Genomic DNA, 21,570 nt, shown 5'->3' with positions numbered 1-21,570 from the left:
CACGCCAGCTTCTTCGCTGCCGCCTGAAACTTTAAAATGTCCAAGCCCGGCACTCGGCCAGATGCCTGTGCAGGGGGGGGCAGCGGGTGAGGACCAAGTGATCCGATCCTCCCTGACGCCGTTCGGGAAGGACCGTGTCGCTTATAATGACACGATTGCTGCAAGGCAACAAAAATATGAGCTTAAACCTCCAACGCCTTACAGTCAAACGCAGGAGCTTAAAATTGGCTTACGATAGCTTTAACAGCAATTAAAAAGCTCATGTAAGTGCTACGCTCTCGAAAACATGACACTTAAGAGACCGAACCAAAATATTCCAGCTCTATTACAGAAACATGCGGGCGGCCGGAAAAGGGCCTTTGGTGGAGAAAGACAAGTTGTTGAAATGGGTGACTAAGCCCCGGAATCCGCAGAGAAAGAGCGCGGACCGCGATGGTGGCGGGAGTGGGTGGAGAGCCTGTCACCGCAAGAGGGCGCTCCTCCTTCACGGATGCAAAGATAGGCCCTCGGCCTGAGGAAGTTAGAGACCCGAGTTAGAGCACCGACTCCCTGTCTAGCGAATAGTTACAAACTGCGTGGCCTGGGGCTCAGGCAGGGACGCAGCCCGAGTTGAAAACCTCAAAGGCGAATCAGTTTCAAAGTCAGGCCCACCGGGTGCGGGGGATGACGCTCAGCGCCAAAGCTTGGGTGGAGGCAGGTGAGGCCTAAGTGTACCAATTCGTCCTGACGCCGCTAGGGGCAAAAACATTAGGAACTGACACCCACCGTTTTAGTGGCAGCCAAACAGTTAGTGGCCGGCCCTAAAAAGGGCTTTTGTTTTTGCTGCAGAAAGCGAGCGAGCCGGGGTTCAGACTCAGCCCCCGAAGCCGTAGAGCGTGCGGCCCTGGCGCTTGAGCGCGTAGACCACGTCCATGGCCGTGACCGTCTTGCGCTTGGCGTGCTCCGTGTAGGTGACGGCGTCCCGGATCACGTTCTCCAGGAAGACCTTGAGCACCCCGCGGGTCTCCTCGTAGATGAGCCCGGAGATGCGCTTGACGCCGCCGCGCCGCGCCAGGCGCCGGATGGCGGGCTTGGTGATGCCCTGGATGTTGTCGCGCAGCACCTTGCGGTGGCGCTTAGCGCCCCCCTTGCCGAGCCCCTTCCCGCCTTTGCCGCGACCAGACATGATAGCGATACTAAGGCGAATCCCGAAGAAGATGCCAAAGGAAGCGGCAGTCCCCTTATATGCGCGGAGTCCGGACCTAATTGAAGACCACAAGCGCGCTGGCACTTCCTTGTTCTGTAAACCCCGCCCCTCAGACCCAGCATCAAATGACAACACAGCCGAGTGGAGTCCCGCCCCACCCCCACGTTCTGCGTCCCCGGATGAGGATGTTGGAAACTTTTTAACTGCGTATATACTAAAGAAACTAACATTTGTTAGTGTAAGATCCTCCAAACCTGTAGAGAATTTTTCATAAGAGTTTATTTGAGCCAAACTGACAACACTGCTGGGAAGCAAGATCTCAAATGCTCCGGAGAATGACAGTTCTGCAGTTTCTCTTCTGTATACGGAATGTGGGAGGGGAGGTCAGGAGATCACTTGAAGGTGCGGAAAGCAAGGGGCAGACAGCTCAGGAGACCACGGGCTCCTCGGTGGATGGTTCCCTCTGGGGGCCTGACAAGGAGGTTTGCTCCTGGCATTTCAAGGGCGTGTGACCTAAATGCACACGGACCTTTGGTGGGGCCGGCTTAAGGCCGAGAGAGCATTTTACTAAAGAAGCTACAGGTTTGGGCCTGACTCCCCACCGCGACCTGCCCAGGGAGGGAAGTGGGTCAGGTCGCCCCATGAGGCACTTTCATTTGCCGAATTATGCAGAGCCTCTTTTGTTCACACATTTCTCACTGATTATCTTCTACTCAAAGATGGTCGCACGGGAACCTGGGCCTCACTTTCCTGGGAGACGCCACATTTTCAGCACCTGGGGTACTGCTGTTCCGGCAGCAAAGCCGGTCCGACAGACCCACCACCAGCACCACCACCCTCTTCTAAAAACCGCAAGCCTCGCCTTCTCCACATCGAGCAGGGGAAATCTGACCCAAACGGTGTTCTTCCCAAAGGCAAGTCCCCACTAGAACTTTCCCGGCCCGAAGCCCTGTCCTTGCCCGTGTTTAGTCTTTCTTCCCTGTATATTGAAACCTGTAATTCTCGGTTCATTACCTAGCCACCCTCGCTTCTGCTGCCAGTATCGAGTGTGTTGATGTTTAGTTCTCTGCTCCTAATTTTATCTTATCTTTGATTCCGGAAGTGACATTATTCCAAAGAGAACTATCAAGTTGTGCTAGGGAAGTTATTTAACTAAATAGGGGCCCTCCAGCAAATAACTTTTAGAAGTAATAGTCTGTGAATCACATCTGAACTGAATTAAGAATATTATTAGAGTAAGCTGCCCACCGGTTAGCAGAGTGGCGCAGCGGAAGCGTGCTGGGCCCATAACCCAGAGGTCGATGGATCGAAACCATCCTCTGCTAGTATGCTTTTTTTTTTTTTTTTTTTTTTTTTTTAATTATTTATTTTCCTTCACTTACAATTCTATACCGTAGTTAGGAAATAAAACAGAGTCAAGACACATGAGCCAGGAGAACCAATGTTCTCAGGTCTGGGATCTGAGAAAAATAAGGACATGCTTCATGTGAACATTGCTGACCTTTGAAAGAGGTGTGTGTCATCACAGATTCACTGACAAGCTTGAAAGAACCCATCCAAAATATAACTTTAAATCTATATCACGTAATTGGGCCAAGCACTCTACAGAACATTATAAATTCTATAAATATCTTGTCCATAGAATGAATTTATTGAAAGACTTTTTTGTGTAGATTTATCTATTAAATGTAAAAATTGTTACCAGGATTTTTGTAATTGCTGTAGTGGTTTGTTTGGGGTTTTTTTCTGTTTTTGTTTTTTTTTTTCTTTCCCTTAATATATGGAAGCCTCACATGATAGTAACGGCCCTGGACCTCTCTAAACCCCTGAGAAACGGCAAGAAAAACATTATCTTCCTCAAACAGATGAAGACATTGTGTGAAAAGTGCACCGATGTCACATTATAATCAGAGAACGCACTAGAAGAGCATGGGAAGCGGGGAAATCGCAGGTACCCATGCAGGATGGCGAGGACAATGGTGCGGATACGGCTTAATTGTAAGACCGCCTTCCCGGTGCGGTTTCCATGACAACTGTCCAGGCAGACGTCCCAAGTACCTAGAGCCCGAAAATAGTGAATGCGGTGAGTATTAATAGGGAAGAAACTCGGAGTTCGCTTATTAAAAAATATCCCTCGATACAGACAGTATACAATATTTGGGCATCTCTTAGGTGCCATGAAGTCCGGTTTCTCTGCTCCGGAGTCGTAGGGTAAATGACTTTTCTCTCCATGATGTCCCCATATGCTACAAGACCGAGATGAGTGTCAGTTCCTACCCTTCCTCACGCCCGACTGCATGGCCCCAAAGGACCCGCGTAACCTAGAGTTTCCATCTTTCCAGTTATGAAAAGCGCGAGCATCAGCGCCTTTGTGTCTTCACGTGGGTGTTTGTTAGTGCTCAGGACCAGGCTGACCGCTTGGGGAGCCTTCTATGGATTTCTGGGCGGCGGTTCCCACGACGACCACGTGGCCTAACGGATAAGGCGTCTGACTTCGGATCAGAAGATTGAGGGTTCGAATCCCTTCGTGGTTAACTTTAGCTGCTGCGCATTTCTATGAAAATCGACGCCATTTTCCGTACAGGGGTCTGTGGTCACCGGCCTTTCCCTTTTCTCCGTCTATTTTAAAGAGGCCATTCGGGGGCGAAGGGAGGCTGGAAGTCAACTGAAATAAGGCCGCCCAATAATTCGGGGGCTCAGGAGTTCTCCCCAGAGCTGCGTCGGGAGCGCCTGGGTTTCATTTCACAGGCCCGGCTTGTCGTGGGCCACCGGGAGGAGGGAATTCGGACCCGCTAGACGAGCTCTGTCCAACCGCCGAGGCCACCTCTCCGTCGCTTCCGGCCTGCGTCGCGGTCCTTCGAGTCTGAGCGACGGGTCTTCCCCGTCCCCTCCTTCTCCGCCTTCCTTCCTTCCTGCGGCCGCGTGGCCGTCCAAGGGATGAGCACGGCTTGTGTTCAAGCCTCGATTACCGAGCAGGACTCCGGGCGGTTGACGGAGCCCAAGGGTGTCGGGGCTGAATGCGGACAGCAGCGCGGAGCAGACGGCCGCGCCCGACGCGCCGAGCGCCGCAGCCAGTGAGGACTGAAGAGCCGTCTCCACCGCCGGCTTCGTGGCGAAACATGGGGTGTTTGGTTCCAGGTCCGAACGTTGATTCAAACGTGGAGGCCGTGGGTGTTTTTCCCAGGTCAAAGCGCTGGATGTTAAAACGGGGTAACGACCCCTCTTCCTCCCGCGGGCCCCGCAGGCCTCGCGGGTGACGCCGGTGTCCCGCAGCCGTCCGTGACGTCCAGACTGTACGGAGAGAACCGGGAGGCTCAGAGCTCCTATCCACGTAACGGGTTCCCCTTCCCTGCCCTTCGAGGTGAGGGACAGAGACAAAAGTGCCCCAGACCCAGTTCTCCACTTCGAGACGGCACAAGACTTTGGCACACTTTTCCATGATGTGTATTCACAGGAGTGACGGACACCCTGGGTTTATTCTGCCTGGACAAAGTTTCCATCGCTCCCTGCCACCGCCACACACACACGACACACCTTGCAATGTTTATTTTATAAAAACCTGTTCAATGTTTACAGTGTGCACAGTTGGAGAGACAAGGGCATAAAAGGGTGGTACCCCTAGAAGTTTCTTCTCAGAGAAGGTGAAGTGGGGAGCAAGTGACAGGAGGGATAAGGCTGCTCCGGTGTCTGCACCAATTATCTCTGATTCTTTATTGGAGAAAAATCAAAACACACAAAGCACACCCCCCAGTTCCTGAAGACCGGCTCGGGCTTCCAGCCGGCGGCATCACCTCCCAGGTTTTTACTTCCAAGGTTAAATGGGTCAAAGTGCGTAAGCCAGTTTCGAACCACGTGCCATATATTGTTAGGGAAATGTTGAAAAACAGACATTACTTCAAAATTTGTGCTTCTTAGGCCTCCATCCGCTGGCTTATCACGAGTGTACAGCGGTTCCCAGGTATCAAAAGTTGCAAGCCCAATGGCAGGAGGTGAACATGTTAGAAAGACGTCACCACCTCAACCACTTGATCTAAAAGAACTTGGTTCTTGTGAACCTTCATAAGGAAGGAACATTGGGTTTGTCTGGCCTCTACCTCAGTTTCCTCATCTGTAAAACAGAGACAGGCGATAAGAGGGGAAAGTGTCGGAGAGGTAACCTCGACCGGCCCTGCAAATTCGGGTAACCGACAGTTTCCCCCGCCCCTTGCTGTAGTTTACTTTAAGGTGAAAACAGGTGACAGGTGAGATTTTATAGAATTATGTGCTTTAAAAAAAAAATGTACGTGGCGGAAGATGATCAAAGAAGGAAAAACAGGCTGAGCGCTTGGAAAAAATCTTCGATTTAAATTCAGCTAATTTGCAAAGAAGAGGACGATGCTTTCGTTTGCGGATTCCCGGGCAAGGAGTAGTCGATCTGGGTGTTGCAAAAGAATTTTGCCAGAAAGGAGCGGAGACCGTCCTGGCAAAAGGAACGACGTAAGCGAAGGCACAGGGTGTGGACCGCGTCTGCTCCCGGGGGCCGACGAAGCTCGACTTCGACGCGCAGGCGGGGCGGGTAGCGGGTGGGAAGGTGTCAGGAAAGAGCGCCTTGGACCTGGAAACGTGCCTGGGATTTAAAAGGCAAAGAATATTCGACAACGCCGCGGACCGCGGAGCTTCCGACCTGCCGGGGCCGAGGCGCGCTGGAAACGGGCCTTGGGAGCAAACGCCTTCGTTGCGTGTCACCCGCAGCCACCGTTTACGAGGCAGGAGAGAGGCCAGGCTGAACCCCCTCTACAAATCGAAGTTTGCTGGGAATGAGAACGTTTCGCGTTGTTTTTCTCCCACAGCCCCTGATATCCGGTTCACAAAGCACTAAAACTGCAGGGGCGAAAAGGTACCCGGCGCGGAGGTGGACGACGAGGGTGGGATTCGAACCCACGCGTGCAGAGCACAATGGATTAGCAGTCCATCGCCTTAACCACTCGGCCACCTCGTCACCCGTGCAGCGGGTGCCTGAAAAGTATTATATTTCGTTACTCGACAGAATTCTATTTTTGCAAATCCTATTCCTTTAGTGTGTTTTCATTAATGAAAATGATGTCTCCGCTTGTATGAATGGCCCTCCTGCTTTGATAAAGGAACAAAAAATAAAGAAGAGACTGCAGACTGGGGAGAGAGAATTATGTGACACGATGAAGGTGTTAGCTAATGCTGCTGCGGTAATCATATTGCAATATATAAATGTTTAAACCAACTTGTTGTACACCTTAAACTTACACAATGTCATATGTCAATTATATCTCAATTAAAAAAAAGTCCTCATCGTAGCGTTTGTCTTATATTGGGCGACTCTGGGGAGGGTGCAGGGAAACATGGCTTTGTTCTGTGTTGGAGGCTGTCAGGACGGGTGGGCATAATTATGTGATATCTTAATAAATTTTATCTAAAGAAGCAAAGAATAGAATGCAGCTAATGCTGTAAAACTAGTGGTCCCTCCTTTCAGTTGATGGATGTTTGGTTTCTTTGCACTTTGCAGTGACATTTTATCATTTGTTATTAGGCAAGATTATGAAATGTTTCGTTGTTGTTGTTTATTTGTTTCTGTCTCATTTCATCGCCATCAGGGAGTGGCTTTGTCTGATGCTCCTGTTCTGTGAGACTGTTCATGTTCAAAGGAAGAATCGCTCGGCCTAGCAATTCTCAGCAGCAAGAGTGAGGCGCCGAATGTTGATGGGGGACTAATGCAAGTCTGGGGGGGATGTCTGTACAGCCAAGCGTGTGCCCTTGGTTTGACAAGGTCACCAAAACTGCGATCTGGAGCCCAGGTGCTAGCCATCACATCATGAGGCACTCGAAGCTGGGTGTCCCTGGAAGGCCGATGGGTGCTCCTAGCAGGTGGGGTCACAGTCGTGCAGACAGCCTGGTAGCTCGAGGAGTTTGAGCAGAGTCCCCAGTGGACACAGACAGGAGACTCTAACACGGACACAGCCGCTGCAGTCTTCGGAAGCTGGAGGAACAATTTAAGTGGCTCCAGGAAGGAAGGACCTGACTTGGGGACTGCAAAACATAAACTCTTAATCACTGGGGCCGGGACCTTCCTGACCAGGCTCTGAGGACCTCTGGGCAAAGGGGACATCAAGTGTAAGGGGCAGCAGGGCTCAGGTTCAAGACAGTTTTCTCGCGTCCAGTGGCCTTTGGTTAAACTGGTTTTTGATTGGAAGTAATTGGCAGCACTTGCAGACGGACGGCACAGCTCTGGGGTGGACCAGTGACCGAGGAGGGCCAGGAGGTGAAATCGCCAAGATGGTGCTCAGGTCCCAAGGAGATGAGGACTCAAGTGGCGGCATTCAGAGGACAGACAGCTGACCACGGGGCCCTCCGTGAGGAGTTTCCTAGCGCAGGCCCCGCGTGTGTTCTCGCATCGGGCCGACACGTGCGGAAGCCGCTCCAGAGGAGAAAAGATTGGCGGGAAGGGTCCCTGACACGTGACCTGTTAAAACCCTGAGGTCGCAAATAAGAAGATCTGTCTGGCTGGGCCGGGGAGCTCGCACAGAGTAGGTGTCAAGAGAGTGAATACTCTACAAGGACACAAAGATGACATAAATAAGACATTTTTCAGAGGTCCCCGGAAAGAGTAAGGGGTTGTGCGATGCTCCTCCGGAGCGGAGGTCGCCAACGGGGCAGCCATGTGCAAGGACCCGGGTGCACTGAGGATTGGGGGACAGGGACGCAGGAGGATGGCCCCAAAATCAGGGTAGGTCCCACCGAGATTTGAACTCGGATCGCTGGATTCAAAGTCCAGAGTGCTAACCATTACACCATGGGGCCGCGCGAGACACGTGGCATCTGTGGATGATCACTACAGAACACCGCGTTCTTATGCTTTTAACTTAAAATGTATTGATTCATTTAAAAATCTACTGTATCACAGATAGAGGAGGCTCCATGATAAACACCACGACCTGGGCTCACACGCACTGGAAACTTCTCAGGACCCCACTGCCTGTTAGAAATGGATGGAACCTGAACCCAGAACTCTGGTCCCCGGTGTGAAACGTGAACACTTAGGCGACCGGGCGACAATCTGATTCTGCAGGATCTGAGAGGACTCTGGTCCAGGGAAGGCGAATGGGCAAGAGAGGGTGGGTGTGAGTTCCAGAAGAAGACGTAGGACGCTGTCGTGCGGAATAGTAGGAGAAGGAGGGTGTGTCGCTGCACAAGGGCGCAGGTGTCCACAACGTCCTCCAGGTGCGACCGCGATTTAAGGGAAGAGGAAGAAACAAAATAGTAAGAGGTCCCACCGAGACTTGAACTCGGATCGCTGGATTCAAAGTCCAGAGTGCTAACCATTACACCATGGGGCCCACAGGTTCCCTGCCCCACGTTTTCGCAAAGGTGTTAGCAATGCGTCCTGTGCACTAGTTTGGGGTGATTTCTGTCCCGGACGCGCCACGGAAAAGAAACGCATCTCCGACGGTCGAGTAGCCAAGCGAAACCTCACCTTTGCTTGGAATTTTTCTCAGGCCCACGAAGGCTGGAGTGCCAGCGTTTCTCGCAAGACCAAAACTGTGCGTTCCCCTAATTCCTAACCTGGTCGAGAAGTTTCTCTACCTACGGGTTTACAGAGGAAGGTGTCAACGCTTAATCTCTTAGGATATCGATTCCAAGTCATCACACATGCTCAGGAGGAGAATAAATGCACTGGATGTGCCCACATTTTTAGAAGAACGTCAAGCGGAAGAAATTAGAGGCTGGTGACGTTTCGGAAGTCAGCTCTTCGCTGCATTTCGGATATGAAGAGCAATTCAGAGAATTAAAGCCTGAGCATCTTTATAATGGCCTCAGAAACCACTCGTGTTTTCCCAAAAACATCTTCAAATATTTTCTATACCTACTGTTATCCTAAGGGACTAGAACTATCTGCTTCCAATTTTATGGAGAAATATAATAGCCAGGAAAGCTGTGTTTCGTGTAGTTTTCGTGTGTGCTTGAATTTCGAGTTGGTCCACAAGGTATACCTGGGAAGAAAACGCAGCTCCGTAGCCGGCAGGATTCGAACCTGCGCGGGGAGACCCCAATGGATTTCAAGTCCATCGCCTTAACCACTCGGCCACGACTACGTGACTGCAATGAAGGTCTGCATAAATTCTCATGAGGAATAGTATTTATCCTGTTACAAACGGGTTTGTCTGTATTCCTCTAGAGTGTCTGTCATCGTTTGTAAAAAGATGAAGATTTGGGAGATCGAGATGTAGATTACCAAAGTTATAACAAGTTCCAATACAGACGCACGAGATACACATTCCCATCCATAACAGGTGCGCTGGTCCCCAAATCTGACAGTCACGAGATGCGCGGAAGTAAAATGAGTAGCATTTACCGAAGTTAAGATAGGAAGTAGGTATTTCTAACGAATTACCTTGAGGAGTCTCAAACCTCCTGAGCTGGTCCAGAGCCCCTAATCTGACGATGTGATAAACCATTCAATCACTTTTCCTAAAATCTTCGTTTGATTTAAAAAAAAAAAACACGGCTAGCAGAGGATGGTTTCGATCCATCGACCTCTGGGTTATGGGCCCAGCACGCTTCCGCTGCGCCACTCTGCTCTTCACGATACAGGGTCTTTCTTAAATTTCACTCGAGTGATACATTCCGGCCCTTTCTTCATTTTAGGTGATTTATGGATGTGTTCTAGTGGCTGCTCCTAACGATAGGAACAGCACATTGATGTCTGTACGTGGCTACATTCCACCTCCAAATACTACCGGCTTAAAACTCGCCTTCCGAAAGACTCCAATCTGCAGATCCATCCCGGATATGGTAACGTTTCAAGTTTTTGGAAAACCAAACGCATGCTAATCGGCATAATTTGTAATGATGAAATTGCAAAAGGAAGGCTAACGTTGGCCTTTCTCAGGTACACCCGGATATCAGAAGCACAGTTACTTTAAAATACTTTTTTTGTGAAATTTAACTGAAAATAAATATGGGCTCCCACCCCGAGGGTGGTTAAAAAGATCGGCACTTGCATTGGCCGGGAATCGAACCCGGGCCTCCCGCGTGGCAGGCGAGAATTCTACCACTGAACCACCAATGCTGGACGAACACTCCATCTTTTCATTGTTCTTATATAGCTATAGTTATAGTGTCAGTAAATTCTGAATAAAATAATGAGAATTTGTTTTTTCCTCTGATTTTTAAAAATCCCCTCTACCTTGATCAATGTGTTTATCGTACCGAAGGAATCCAAAATAAGCTACTGTGGTAAAAAATTATTTTGAACAGAAGGCATTTGTGTTCCTGAAATCTCTATCTACCTAAAAGCAAAGCCTTTCAAAAGCACCCAGTTGTCATAATCCATCCCCTGGAGCAACTGTCTTCTTTTCTGGGAGAGAAGTTGTTGCAGGGAAGAAAAATAAATTTCCTTCTACCATCTAACTTCTTGGCTGGGACCCCTGTGACAAAAACCAGGTTAACGAGAGAAAGACAAGCAGACGTTGACTAACACGTACACGACGTGTGCACATGGAGAGACCCAGGAATGCTGAGCAGCAGTGCGTGAGGGGGGCCAGGACTTGCCACCCCCGAATAAGCCTCTCTGGGCTGAGAAGTTCTGAAAGAAGCTGCCATGTCGAAAGCCCTCTCGGGAGACGTGTGAGGACCTCTGCTCCAGCGTAGGGACCCGATAGTCTGCTCCCTCGGGAGAGCAGACTTCCAGACTTCCGCGTGAGCGGGGCCACGTGGCGACTCGCCGCGGCTGCCGCGACTCGGTGCCCCAGCCTGGGCGGCTCGCGCAGCGGATCTGGTTTCTCACACTTCTGGAGGCTGGAGGTCCGCGATCAACCCTGTCGGCGGCGTGTCGGTGGCTGTCCTGTCCTCGTGTGTGCCTTCGCGCGGTCTCTGTGTCCCGATCTCTTTCCACAAGGGCGCCAGCCATTTTGGACCGGGGCCCACCCATACGACCTCGCCGCACTTTACTTAGCTTTTGAAAAGCCCCATCTCCGAAGACAGTCCCAGCCTGGGGTCGCGGGGGCTGGGAGGGGAGGACGACAGAACTCGGCTCCTAGCAGGCGGTGTGCCGTCCCCGAGCCTGGCACGGGGCGGGGACGCGGCCGGCGGGGACAGCCTGGCCGCCTCTCTGCCCTCCCGCTCCGCCGGTTCAGGCGTCAGCTTTCTTGGGCCTGACAAGTCAGCGAACTACCCAGATTACAAAATGTCGTTGCTGTCATCTCCTCTCCCGAACTTCTTGTCCTACTTGAATTTGCGTTTTAGAGTTGTTTTCAGTGGGTTTTCTGGAGCGCGCAGAAGTAAATTCTTGTGCCCGACCTTGGCCGGGAGCCGCGGCGCCCGAGGCACGCGAAGCGGCCGGTTCTGCCTGCGCCTCCGCCTTCGGCCCTCGGCTCAGGAGCCCCTTCCTCGCTGCGGCCTTTTCCCCGACTCCCACCCGAAGACAAAGCCCTGGGTCATCCGTCCTTGAGCACCGTGTCCCCCTCCTGGCTCGTTACCTCCGTTGTAGCTTTACAGCATGTTTATTTTGGGCCGTTGCGTTCAGCTCGTTTCCCGTCGGAACGTAAGGTTGGGGAGGCGTCGGAAATGCCTTGGTTTACAACCCAATTCCATTATGTTGCTGCAGCCGCTGCTCCGAGATTATTTTTTTCAACGAATTTTCTATACACACCGAGGTCCTCGCGGGAGGACCACGTGGCCTAATGGATAAGGCGTCTGACTTCGGATCAGAAGATTGAGGGTTCGAATCCCTTCGTGGTTGGCCGCCCCGCTCTATTTAGCGCACCGCAGACGTTAACCTACGACTTCACTCTCTTTTCTCGGTGAGGAGAGCCGGCTTCTCTTCCACACCCTTCCTTCGTTTTGTTTCTGTCTTCTCCAAGCGTCCGTTTGTCTCCATAGTATCAGCACGCGGGTCCGTCCTCCCTGCCTGGTCCGCACACCAGCCGCAGCGCCCCGGGCCTCCCCAGAAATGCAACGTTCCCGGCCAGGCCGCCCCCTAAGTCAGGGCCCCGGGGGCGAGGCCTGGGAGGCCGGGTTCCCACCAGCCCCGCGAGCGAGTGAGAACCACGTGCAGCTCCAGCTGCCGCCGCCTCCCAAGTCCTTCCCGCCCGCTGCACGGCGGTGCGGACGCCCCCCGCACTGCGAGCGACGCCACCGGGGCGCGGTGCAGCGGTCAGGGAAACCCCCCGGGAAAGACCGCGGCGGAGACGGCGGGGGAGGGGAGTCCTCGCCCACACAAGTGGAGGAATGGCAGAATTAGAAAGTCACCACCTGGTAGAAATGGTAGAATTAGAAAGTCACCCCAAAAACGGTCCGGAAGCAACATGTGCGTGATGTCAAAGTACCAACCCAAGATCACTTGTCAAGTGCAAAGGGACGAAGAAAGAGCCCGAAGGCACCGCTCTCTCTCCGCTCTCAGGAAGCGCTGGGTCAAGTCCACGACGTCGAGCCCAACACTTTCGACCCGAACCAAAGGGATCGAACTGGGCATTTAGACTGAACTTCTAGTTTCGTGTAGAAGAATAAATTAAAAGTTGCCACGAGGAAACAGTGAGACAAACCCAAAATGTGGGATATTCTGCAACTGGCTTGGACTTTCTAAAAAGTCAACGTGAAAACGACAGCAACAGCAATAAAAAGTTGAAAGACGGCTCTAAACTAGAAGGGACTAAGGAAACATTACGACCAGATGCAGTGAATGAAGAACTTACATTGGATCCCTGTTGGAAAAACTGGCTCCAAAAAACATATTAGAGACGTTTAATTAAGGACCGGATGTTAGCTGTTTTTATAAAGAACTGCTAGATTTTTAAAATTGTGATAATGGTATTTTGGTAGTGTAAGACGTGTGTTTAGGTGATAAGACTAATATGGCGAAGTGTTAACTGTTGAATCTGGGTGGCAGGTACACAGATAATTCTCTATTCTTCCAACTTCTTTATATGTTTGAAATTTTTCATAATAAAAGTTGGGGGGGTTGTTTTTGTTTTTGTTTTTTAAAAACTTGGCAGAAGCTGTCCTATTTAAACAAAGGCCTTGAAGGAAGAGCACAGGGCTCCAAGGAGACAGGCAGGGTCACACGAGGAAACCAGGCCACATGAAGAAAGGCTGACCCTTCTTGCCTCTGGAACCACAGGCTCCCTGAGTGTCCAGAAAGGAAGCTGAGAAGATAGGTAGATGCCTCCTATGGCATTTGCGATCGTCCCTGTAGGCCACAGAGTACCTGTGAAGAGGGGAAGGGACGCAGTCAGATCTGCATTCTCACATCAATGCACCAGTTGGTGCTGCCATAGCCCCACCCACATAATCTGCCCTAAACCACATCTCTGCCGTTACCTCTCATCACTGGCCCCGCCCGGACCTCCAAAAAAGCAATGGCACAACTTTCTGCAGCTTCTCTCATGCTGTGTGAGTCTGAGGTCTAGGACCTCACTCCCACACATCTTTCAGATCTCAGCTTAAATATGACCAATCCCTCGTGCATTTATTGAGTACCCACTTATTCAGCCAGAGGTCACGAAGGCAGAACTGGAAGCTTCCTTCATGAAGCTTGGAGCCCAGTGAATGACTCTCCAGGCGACCACCTGAGATGTTGATGGCCAGGATCTAGCGTCCCTTCTGTAGGCTACTACTGCACACTGGTCCTCTCACTTGTCATGCTCAACTATAAATGTCCACTTGTGTAATCATTTACTCCAGAAACCCTTCAAACGGGCGACCAGCAAATGTGCAGCACTTAGCAAATTGCTTGACACATAACGGTGCTCAGAATAAAATGTTCGAAAGAATAAAGAAATAAATGAATCCACTCAGGAGTAAGGGACCGGAGGTCAAAAGACTTCCAAGAAGTTGTTGCAATAACTGCTGTGAGAAACTCTGAGAACCTGGTCTAAGAAAATGGTCCTGAGGCTTGGGAGGAAAAGCCAGATTTGACAAAGAATTAGGAGGTTGAATTGAAGGCCAGGTGACCTCTGGGTTGTGGGGAGAGGTTTGGAGAGGAAGAAGGTTAGACAGTTATAAGTCTTTGGTTTGGGGATCTGAGTGCTCCTGTCAAAAATGCAGGTCATCGGAGGAGGCACAAGTTTGATGGACAAGGATAAAGCATTTGTTTGGAGATGTATCGTTTTTTGAGATGCCCACAGACATGCAAAAAGAATTAACTAGGACAATTGTATATTCTAAAACTCAGAAGAGAGGTCTCGGTTGGAGATCATTTTCAATCCGCCGGCACGTAAGCAATGGTTTACGAGTCGAGCCCTGTCCCTCTGTTCATAGAATGGAACTACTGACGAAATATAGAACCCCTCGCTTGCACACTAATGCACCCACACACGCACACAGCCTGAGAGTGTAGTAACGGTTGTGCAGTTTCCAAAATGTGGAGATCCTGGGGTTCTTGCTTTGCAGGTGGTCTTTGCAAACGTTTTAAAACCATTATCCACAGAATGTCAGATACAGTTCTTTTTCTCTTTCTGAAAAAAGTCCCCATGCAGTGAAGTGGATCTGATCCTCAGAAATATTTTCTGCTCTCCTGTTTCATTTTAAAAGACACTTGCTGCTGCTTTAAACTATTTTGAGCTTTACAAAGAGACAGGAAATGGGCTTCCCTGTAGAACATGTTGATACATCCCCATTTGCTGAATTTAAAATGATGTGACTATAACAACTGACATTTCTTGAGCACTTAGTATAGTCCAGGCACTGGATCAGGTGTCTGAAGATGTAAGATGTCTGTCCGGGACATCAGATTATTTATTGAGGATCAATTTCCTACGCAAGCAAAAATATGAGAATTTTTAAAATTATTGCAACATATGGCTGATTTATTTTCTAGAAAAGACCCAAAGAGGCATTTTCAGTTTACCACGTGCTAGAACGGAAGCTGGTCGATTCCTCTGCGGTTTCGCCTATTGCCAAATCCTGAAGCAGCGTAGAGCGAATGATATATGGTAACTTGAAGGACATCGAAGCCACCCATCATCGGTAGTCGTGGCCGAGTGGTTAAGGCGATGGACTAGAAATCCATTGGGGTCTCCCCGCGCAGGTTCGAATCCTGCCGACTACGGTGGCAGGTTTTTTTGTTTTTGTTGTTGCTTTTTTTGTTGTTGTTGTTTTTTATGTATTCAGCTCTTCTCTGCCCATGTAGAAAGCGTACTGCATGCAAAAACAAACAACAACAACAAAAAAAACCAAACGGAGAACCAATAGATCTTCTGCCTCAGTTCAGTATTCATAGTTAGAGCAACAGAGCTTATTAAGCTACTTTCGCTATAGTTCCCACCAGACAGGCGGGTGGGCCAGTGGCGCAATGGATAACGCGTCTGACTACGGATCAGAAGATTCCAGGTTCGACTCCTGGCTGGCTCGTTATTTTGGTTATGCCCCTTGAGATTTCTATAATTTCCCCTTTTTCCCAGGATTCCGTATTATGTGTTTTCAAATATTTTTAAAATTTATTTTATATTTTTACACAAAATGGAAAAAATGTTAATAATATAGTCTCCAGCTATATAGTTCACTGCTCTTCTACATACATAAATTTTCTCTAAATCACATAGCTAAACTGTTTTCAAGACTGACCAAACAGTCAAGATAGTTTTTTTCTCTCTCTCTCTCTCTCTCTCTCTCTCTCTCTCTCTCTCTCTCTCTTTCTCTCCATCTCTCTCTACCTCTCTCCATCTCTCTCTACTTGTTTAGAGCAATTATAGGTTCACAGCAAAACTGAGAGGAAGGTACCCATGTATAGCCTCCCCCATTATCAACATCCCCCACCAGGGTGGGACATCTATTACAATTGATGATCCTGCATAGACGCATCATTACGCAAAGTTCCGAGTTTTTATTCAAGTTCACCCTTGGTGTTGTACATTATGCGGGTTTGGATGAATGTATAATGACATGGATCCATCGTTATGGTAATCCGCAGAGCACTTTCACTGCAGAAAAATATCTGTGCTCCACCTGTTCTTGGTCCCTGCCCCCTCATCCCTGGCAACCGCTGATCGGTTTACTGCCTCCATAGTTTCGTCTATAATGTGTATCCTTTCAGATTGGCTTCTTTCATTTATTCATATTCATTTAAATTTCCTTTCATTTATTCATATTCATTTAAATTTCCTTCCTTTGGTAGCTCATTTCTTTATATGATGAGTAATATTCCGTTGTCTGGAAGTACCAGTTTGTTTATCCTTTCATCTACTGAAGATCATTCGGTGGCTTCTAAGTTTTGGTCATTAATTATGAATAAAGTTGCTAATAACATCTGTGTGCAGGTTTTGTGCAGCCATAAGTTTCAAGTCCTTTGGGCAAGTATTCAGCTCTTCTCAAGGAGTGCAGCTACATGATAGGATAAGAGTATGTTTAGTTTTGTAAGAAACCACCAGCAATGAATGACAGTTCCCATTGCTCCACATCCTTGTCAGCTTTTGGTGTTGTCAGTGTTCTGGATTTTCGTCATGCTAATATGTGGGTACCGGAATCTCACTGTGGTTTTGATTTGTATTTCGCTCATGATATCTAATGTGGAAGATTTTTTTTCTTATACTTAAAAAAAAAAAATGGGCCAAAGACTTAGACACCTCACAAAAGAAGATATACACATAGCAGATAGCAAATTTTGTTAGGTTTTTATTTCTAGCCTTTTTACATATGCATAATTTAAAGCATCAAACATTTCACAAGATTTTTAACAAAAACCAAGAGTCTTCTCTTTGTTTCCTGTGGAACTTCATATTAAAGCAAATCCATTTGAGAGGGATAAATAGAAGGCCTAGCAGAGGATGGTTTCGATCCATCGACCTCTGGGTTATGGGCCCAGCACGCTTCCGCTGCGCCACTCTGCTACGGACAGTTTCACTACCGTAGCTAGTATGCAGCTTTTCTATAGTTTGAGGGAGTTTGTGGCATCGCTTTACAAATTGTTCTTTTTTTCAGAGCAGTAATCTGTCTTTCGTAATAGGATGGCCATGAGCCTAAACTCACTCCTAAAAACTGGGTTAATGAGAAATGGGGGAAGACTGTCTAGCGTTCATTCCCTGTAGTCTCAGTTTGGCAGAAACAAACAACAGCAACGACAAAACTATTTTCAGGTTTTCCGCTTGGCATGGAAAGGCTGACCCAGGTGTGCCTCAGGTGAGCCAGACTCGTCTGAGAAGGTCCAGGAAGCTTCTGAAGGTTAGAGAGAGACGTGGCGGAACAGAGTGGCCTCCAGCAGAGAAGTGAGGGTGAAGGCCGAGAGGGCTGGGAATATGGACGAGCTGATGAAAAGTGAAATTTAGAACGTCTATGAAAAAAAGAGTAAAAACGTCCCCGTGGGCCCAGGAATAACAGTATTGTACAGTCCTCTGTATACCTGCCTCTATAAATTTATTTACGTTTCTTGAGGCGCTTCGAGGGCATCCAAGGTCGGAGAAAGCAGGAAAGGCATCTTTTTCTGCCTCTACGTCCTTTCACTTCACAAACCAGTCAGTGAACTCCGGGGTGCGGGGGGAGGGCGACACTAAAAAAAAACAGCTGACCCCGACGTGATTTGAACACGCAACCTTCTGATCTGGAGTCAGACGCGCTACCGTTGCGCCACGAGGTCCACTGGGACGCGCCTTCCTTTTCTTTACATTTTAACCTGTTCTATGGGATTAATTCTCAGTACTAGAGGATCACGCAGCTGGATATGAATGTCTGGCTGCCTCATTCAATCGATCCCTGATTTTCTCTGCCTCCGAATGGCTTCTATTTTCACTTTCTATTCTATTCCATTCCTGTTCTTACCTAGTTTTCTCCATATAACAAAAATAGATGTTTAGGGGACTTCTGTTCTTTGTGTCGGTTGCTTAGGAATGGAGTGAGGGAGGTTAGGGACCTTGGCGAAGGATGCGTTTGTTGGAAGCGGGCCGCCTGGAAGGTGAGATAAACGGGACTTTCAGAAAATGAACGACGAAGGGTTTGGGAGTATCTGCAGCCGCTAAGAGAGGGATGATTCTGCAGATCTGGTGCTGCCAGAGAATTCAGGGTGACCAGCTGTTGCCTGAAAACTGAAATTTATACTTTCCTCACCCATGAAATAGGTATAACAATAGTCCCTGTCTCATAGGTTTGCTATGAGTTTATATATGAATGTGCTCTAAACGCGTTTATATGTATGTGTTTAGAAGGATGCCTACCTGACACACAGTGAATTCTCAATAAATGTTGGTGTAATTACTATCACTACAAAGTCTGCTGAAATGCTGAAATGTATGTGCACACATCACCAGCATGGTTCGGCACAGATTGTGGTAAAACTTAACATTTTTCAATTGTTAGTTTCTTCCATAGATTTAGAGTTAAGTGTTACCAAACAAAATTAAATGAATTGGGTTATTACAGACGTTGGTATTTTTTTTTTTAATGAAGAAAACAAAACAAAAAACAGTAAAAGTGGCTATCATCTCAGGTTGCAGCTAAAGTCAGACAGGGTATCGACCATATATATATAGGGCTGGAGATAAACCCGAACATTAACATCAACTCAAATCGGCAACTGGGATTAAAGACTCAGTGACGCACTAACTCAAGAAGTTTCTTTAATCATTTGTTTTAGTTGGTATTTGATGATAATTCACAGCACAGCACAGCTGATTACTGTCTGGTTGTTTATAATCAATTGCCGCTAATACTGAAGCAAGTCTGGATAACACTTTAAAAATTAGCTTGTTATTCAGTCTCAATAAGGAGTTCCTGGAGTAACTCGATGCTCAAGTGGCTCCCCTCACTATTCGCCTTGTTTCACGGTCGACGCAACCCTTTCTTTCCCAGAGCTGCAGACCCGTGATCCCAGCCCAAGCAGACTCGGTCTTGCTAATTACCCTGTTCCACTCTGAGCCTCAGGCAAGAGACTGCTCAGAACCCCTCAAAACCTGGGTCTTAGCACCAAGTCACCCTAACTGGTTATTTTGACCTTGGATCGTGGTTCTGATGCCTGGCTTTGTCTGTGTCCCAGTTCCTGCTTCTACCTGGGAGACCAATGAAAGCCGGAACTTTTAACACAAAAGCCACAGACTGGAAACAAGGGGTGGGGGCGAGTTCCGGGATGTACCTCTACGGCAAGCACGGAAGCCCAAAAGCCTTACCTCGTCTGAGCGCGAACGTGCGTAAACCCGGTTTTCCTAGTGGCCTCCTAGCTCCACTGAGGCGCCCCTGGTACTAGTGATGATGTTTGGTTCACAGTAAACGTCACCGGGAACAAAAAAGTACAAGAAAACGCTTTCCTCTAGCCCAGGGATCTGGAACCTTTTTCTGTAAAGGGCGGGATATGATATATTCTTGGCTTTGCGGACCATGAGATCTCCATACTAAGTAGCCTTGTAGAAAGGGCCTGCAGAAATGACCGACTGCGCCCCAGGACTCTCCAGCTCACATGTTTTCCCATAGCTCCCTCCCACACCTCAAGGACTCCCCAGCTCACATCTGTTGATTCATGCCTTGCCAGCCAACTAATGTTCTTATCTCTGTAGCTGTGTAGGAATAACAAGGCTGTGCAAAATTGCTTGTTACGTTACAATTAGAGCTCAGCCTTTGGATAGGAATCCGCTGAGCGGCTGCCGGCATCAGTAAGTGCTGCTCCCTGCTTATAGCCTAGGAGGAGTCCCGTCTCTCTATTCAAGAATCCTATAATGGGCTTGAAAACGCCAAGGTCGCGGGTTCCGCAAAACAAACGATCTGTAAGACCAGTGGTTCGAAAATTCTTCCCCCTTTGCAGCCCCCCACCCCAAGCTCCCCCTCCCCATCCTGAGAAAGGAGGCACGTGTAAAACCTCAGACAAAGGAATCACGCGCCCCTTGCATGGACACTGTAAAGATATATAAATTGTAATAAATTAAACCAGACTGAGCTCGTGCATGGAGTTGTTAACCCCACGCGCTCCGCCGGCCTAATAAATTCTCCTTCCTCTAACAAAGTGGTCTGAGCGTCCGAATTCCTCCGTCGGGTGTCCCTTCCCGCAACAAGGGCAGAGGCTGGACCAGTCCCTCCCTTGCCGCCCTCTGAAGGAACCTACCGGGCCTGGCCGAGACCTTGATCTCGGACTTCCAGCCTCCAGAACTGAGCTGATGGTTTTCTGTTGTTTAAGCCACCCAGTTTGGGGCACTCTGTGACGTCCTAGGAAACTAATATACACCTGTACAATGATTTGACATAGATGTGTGGTTTGTAGTGAGATACAGAGAGAGAAAGAAAGAAAGAGGTGGGTAAGAAACATCAGCCCATGTATTTATCGTTTTCATCAGAAAACTCTCAGCTCTGCCTCATGCTCAAAAGAAAAGGTTCTTACAGAGTTAATATGAAGAGAAATAAGTGAATTTTTAGCTTTCAAAATTATTTTTAAAATCTATATAAAAACTATAATTTGAAAGTAAATTTTTGAGTCTCGAAATCATGTCTTTTGGATAACAAAAGCAGAGCCCCACAGGGCTTGGGACATAATGTTTATGCCATAAGACAATACTCATAGAACAACATTTCTCCACCTGCAGGTCCTAGGCCATTAATGGGTTATGAAATCAATATATTGCGTAGTGACCAACATTTTTTTAATCAAATAGAACAGAATGGAACCATAAAAGTAAACAGTATATATGCATTTGAACGCGTGTCTTGCGTTACAATATAAAACGTATTTCTTACTTTGGGTTACAGTGAGAGAGAGAGAGAGAGAGAGAGAGAGAGAGAGATGAGAGAGAGAGAGAGAGAGATTGCATTAAACAAAGATGTGGGAACCAGGCGGGACGCAGCGTTAGAGTGTGGGGGCGCTGAGGCCGAACCCCAGGGTGGAGGTGAGAGGTGGACACCGTTTCCGAGGTACCGACATGCAGTGTTGTGCAGCTGCCACCAGGGGGCGGAGAAGCCTCAAGATTATCCTCTGAGACGTCGAAGGAAGAAGACGCGGTAGGAAGCCGGAGAGGGAGGGGAGGAGAGCTGGAGCGCAGACCTCGCGTAGCAGAGACCTGAGGAGCTGACCGGAACCCGACCTCTGGTCCGCCAAGCGCAGGCGAGCGCACCCGGACCAGTTGCACCCCAGTCTCCCTGCAGACCCTGGAGGAAAGTAAATGCTGATGTAATCCCCCGAGATGTTTGGCGTTTTGAGGCTTGATTGCAATAGAAACCTGTCTAATACGCGTGCGCACGGTACAGAGTAAATGTCGTTGCTATTGCAGTATGCAAATGTGAAACAGATAAGGGCCTTGCCCGGGGATAGGGTTGTACAGTCAGCAGGCTGTGGCGTCGGAAACTGAGTACCGAGAGGAGACTGGATCACCTGAGGTCAGACCTCTCAAATTCCACAGACTGGCCTCAGGGACAACCCCCTTTTGAAAAATGCAGAAATCGGGTTTAAACATACGTGCTCCTCGGTGCATGGA

At 48.7% G+C, this 21,570-nt stretch overlaps 1 protein-coding gene and 13 non-coding genes across 14 annotated transcripts; 5 read left to right on the top strand and 9 right to left on the bottom strand.

The window, feature by feature from the left end:
* Positions 1–813: 813 nt before the first annotated feature.
* On the bottom strand, positions 814–1,201 carry LOC102894349 (histone H4). Its single transcript, XM_006923465.3, has one exon. It carries the CDS (start codon positions 1,163–1,165, stop codon positions 854–856), a length of 312 nt encoding a protein of 103 aa, XP_006923527.1. The 5' UTR covers positions 1,166–1,201; the 3' UTR covers positions 814–853.
* Positions 1,202–2,439: 1,238 nt separating this feature from the next.
* Positions 2,440–2,511, top strand: TRNAM-CAU. Its single transcript has one exon. It is a non-coding gene; the product is annotated as a tRNA-Met (tRNA).
* A 1,136-nt stretch (positions 2,512–3,647) lies between these two features.
* TRNAR-UCG lies at positions 3,648–3,720 on the top strand. The gene has a single exon. It is a non-coding gene; the product is annotated as a tRNA-Arg (tRNA).
* Positions 3,721–6,082: 2,362 nt separating this feature from the next.
* TRNAS-GCU lies at positions 6,083–6,164 on the bottom strand. Its single transcript has one exon. It is a non-coding gene; the product is annotated as a tRNA-Ser (tRNA).
* Positions 6,165–7,924: 1,760 nt separating this feature from the next.
* TRNAQ-UUG lies at positions 7,925–7,996 on the bottom strand. Its single transcript has one exon. It is a non-coding gene; the product is annotated as a tRNA-Gln (tRNA).
* A 464-nt stretch (positions 7,997–8,460) lies between these two features.
* Positions 8,461–8,532, bottom strand: TRNAQ-UUG. The gene has a single exon. It is a non-coding gene; the product is annotated as a tRNA-Gln (tRNA).
* A 674-nt stretch (positions 8,533–9,206) lies between these two features.
* Positions 9,207–9,288, bottom strand: TRNAS-UGA. The gene has a single exon. It is a non-coding gene; the product is annotated as a tRNA-Ser (tRNA).
* Positions 9,289–9,702: 414 nt separating this feature from the next.
* On the bottom strand, positions 9,703–9,774 carry TRNAM-CAU. Its single transcript has one exon. It is a non-coding gene; the product is annotated as a tRNA-Met (tRNA).
* A 420-nt stretch (positions 9,775–10,194) lies between these two features.
* Positions 10,195–10,265, bottom strand: TRNAG-GCC. Its single transcript has one exon. It is a non-coding gene; the product is annotated as a tRNA-Gly (tRNA).
* A 1,598-nt stretch (positions 10,266–11,863) lies between these two features.
* On the top strand, positions 11,864–11,936 carry TRNAR-UCG. The gene has a single exon. It is a non-coding gene; the product is annotated as a tRNA-Arg (tRNA).
* A 3,224-nt stretch (positions 11,937–15,160) lies between these two features.
* Positions 15,161–15,242, top strand: TRNAS-AGA. The gene has a single exon. It is a non-coding gene; the product is annotated as a tRNA-Ser (tRNA).
* Positions 15,243–15,471: 229 nt separating this feature from the next.
* Positions 15,472–15,544, top strand: TRNAR-ACG. Its single transcript has one exon. It is a non-coding gene; the product is annotated as a tRNA-Arg (tRNA).
* A 1,403-nt stretch (positions 15,545–16,947) lies between these two features.
* Positions 16,948–17,019, bottom strand: TRNAM-CAU. Its single transcript has one exon. It is a non-coding gene; the product is annotated as a tRNA-Met (tRNA).
* A 671-nt stretch (positions 17,020–17,690) lies between these two features.
* TRNAW-CCA lies at positions 17,691–17,762 on the bottom strand. The gene has a single exon. It is a non-coding gene; the product is annotated as a tRNA-Trp (tRNA).
* Positions 17,763–21,570: the final 3,808 nt, after the last annotated feature.

The sequence above is a fragment of the Pteropus alecto genome, unplaced genomic scaffold (genome assembly GCF_000325575.1).
Source record: "Pteropus alecto unplaced genomic scaffold, ASM32557v1 scaffold49, whole genome shotgun sequence".
Classification (NCBI taxonomy): Eukaryota; Metazoa; Chordata; class Mammalia; order Chiroptera; family Pteropodidae; genus Pteropus; species Pteropus alecto.
The sequence above is the reverse complement of the archived record's forward strand: the minus strand, read 5'-3'. Positions and strand labels throughout refer to the sequence as shown.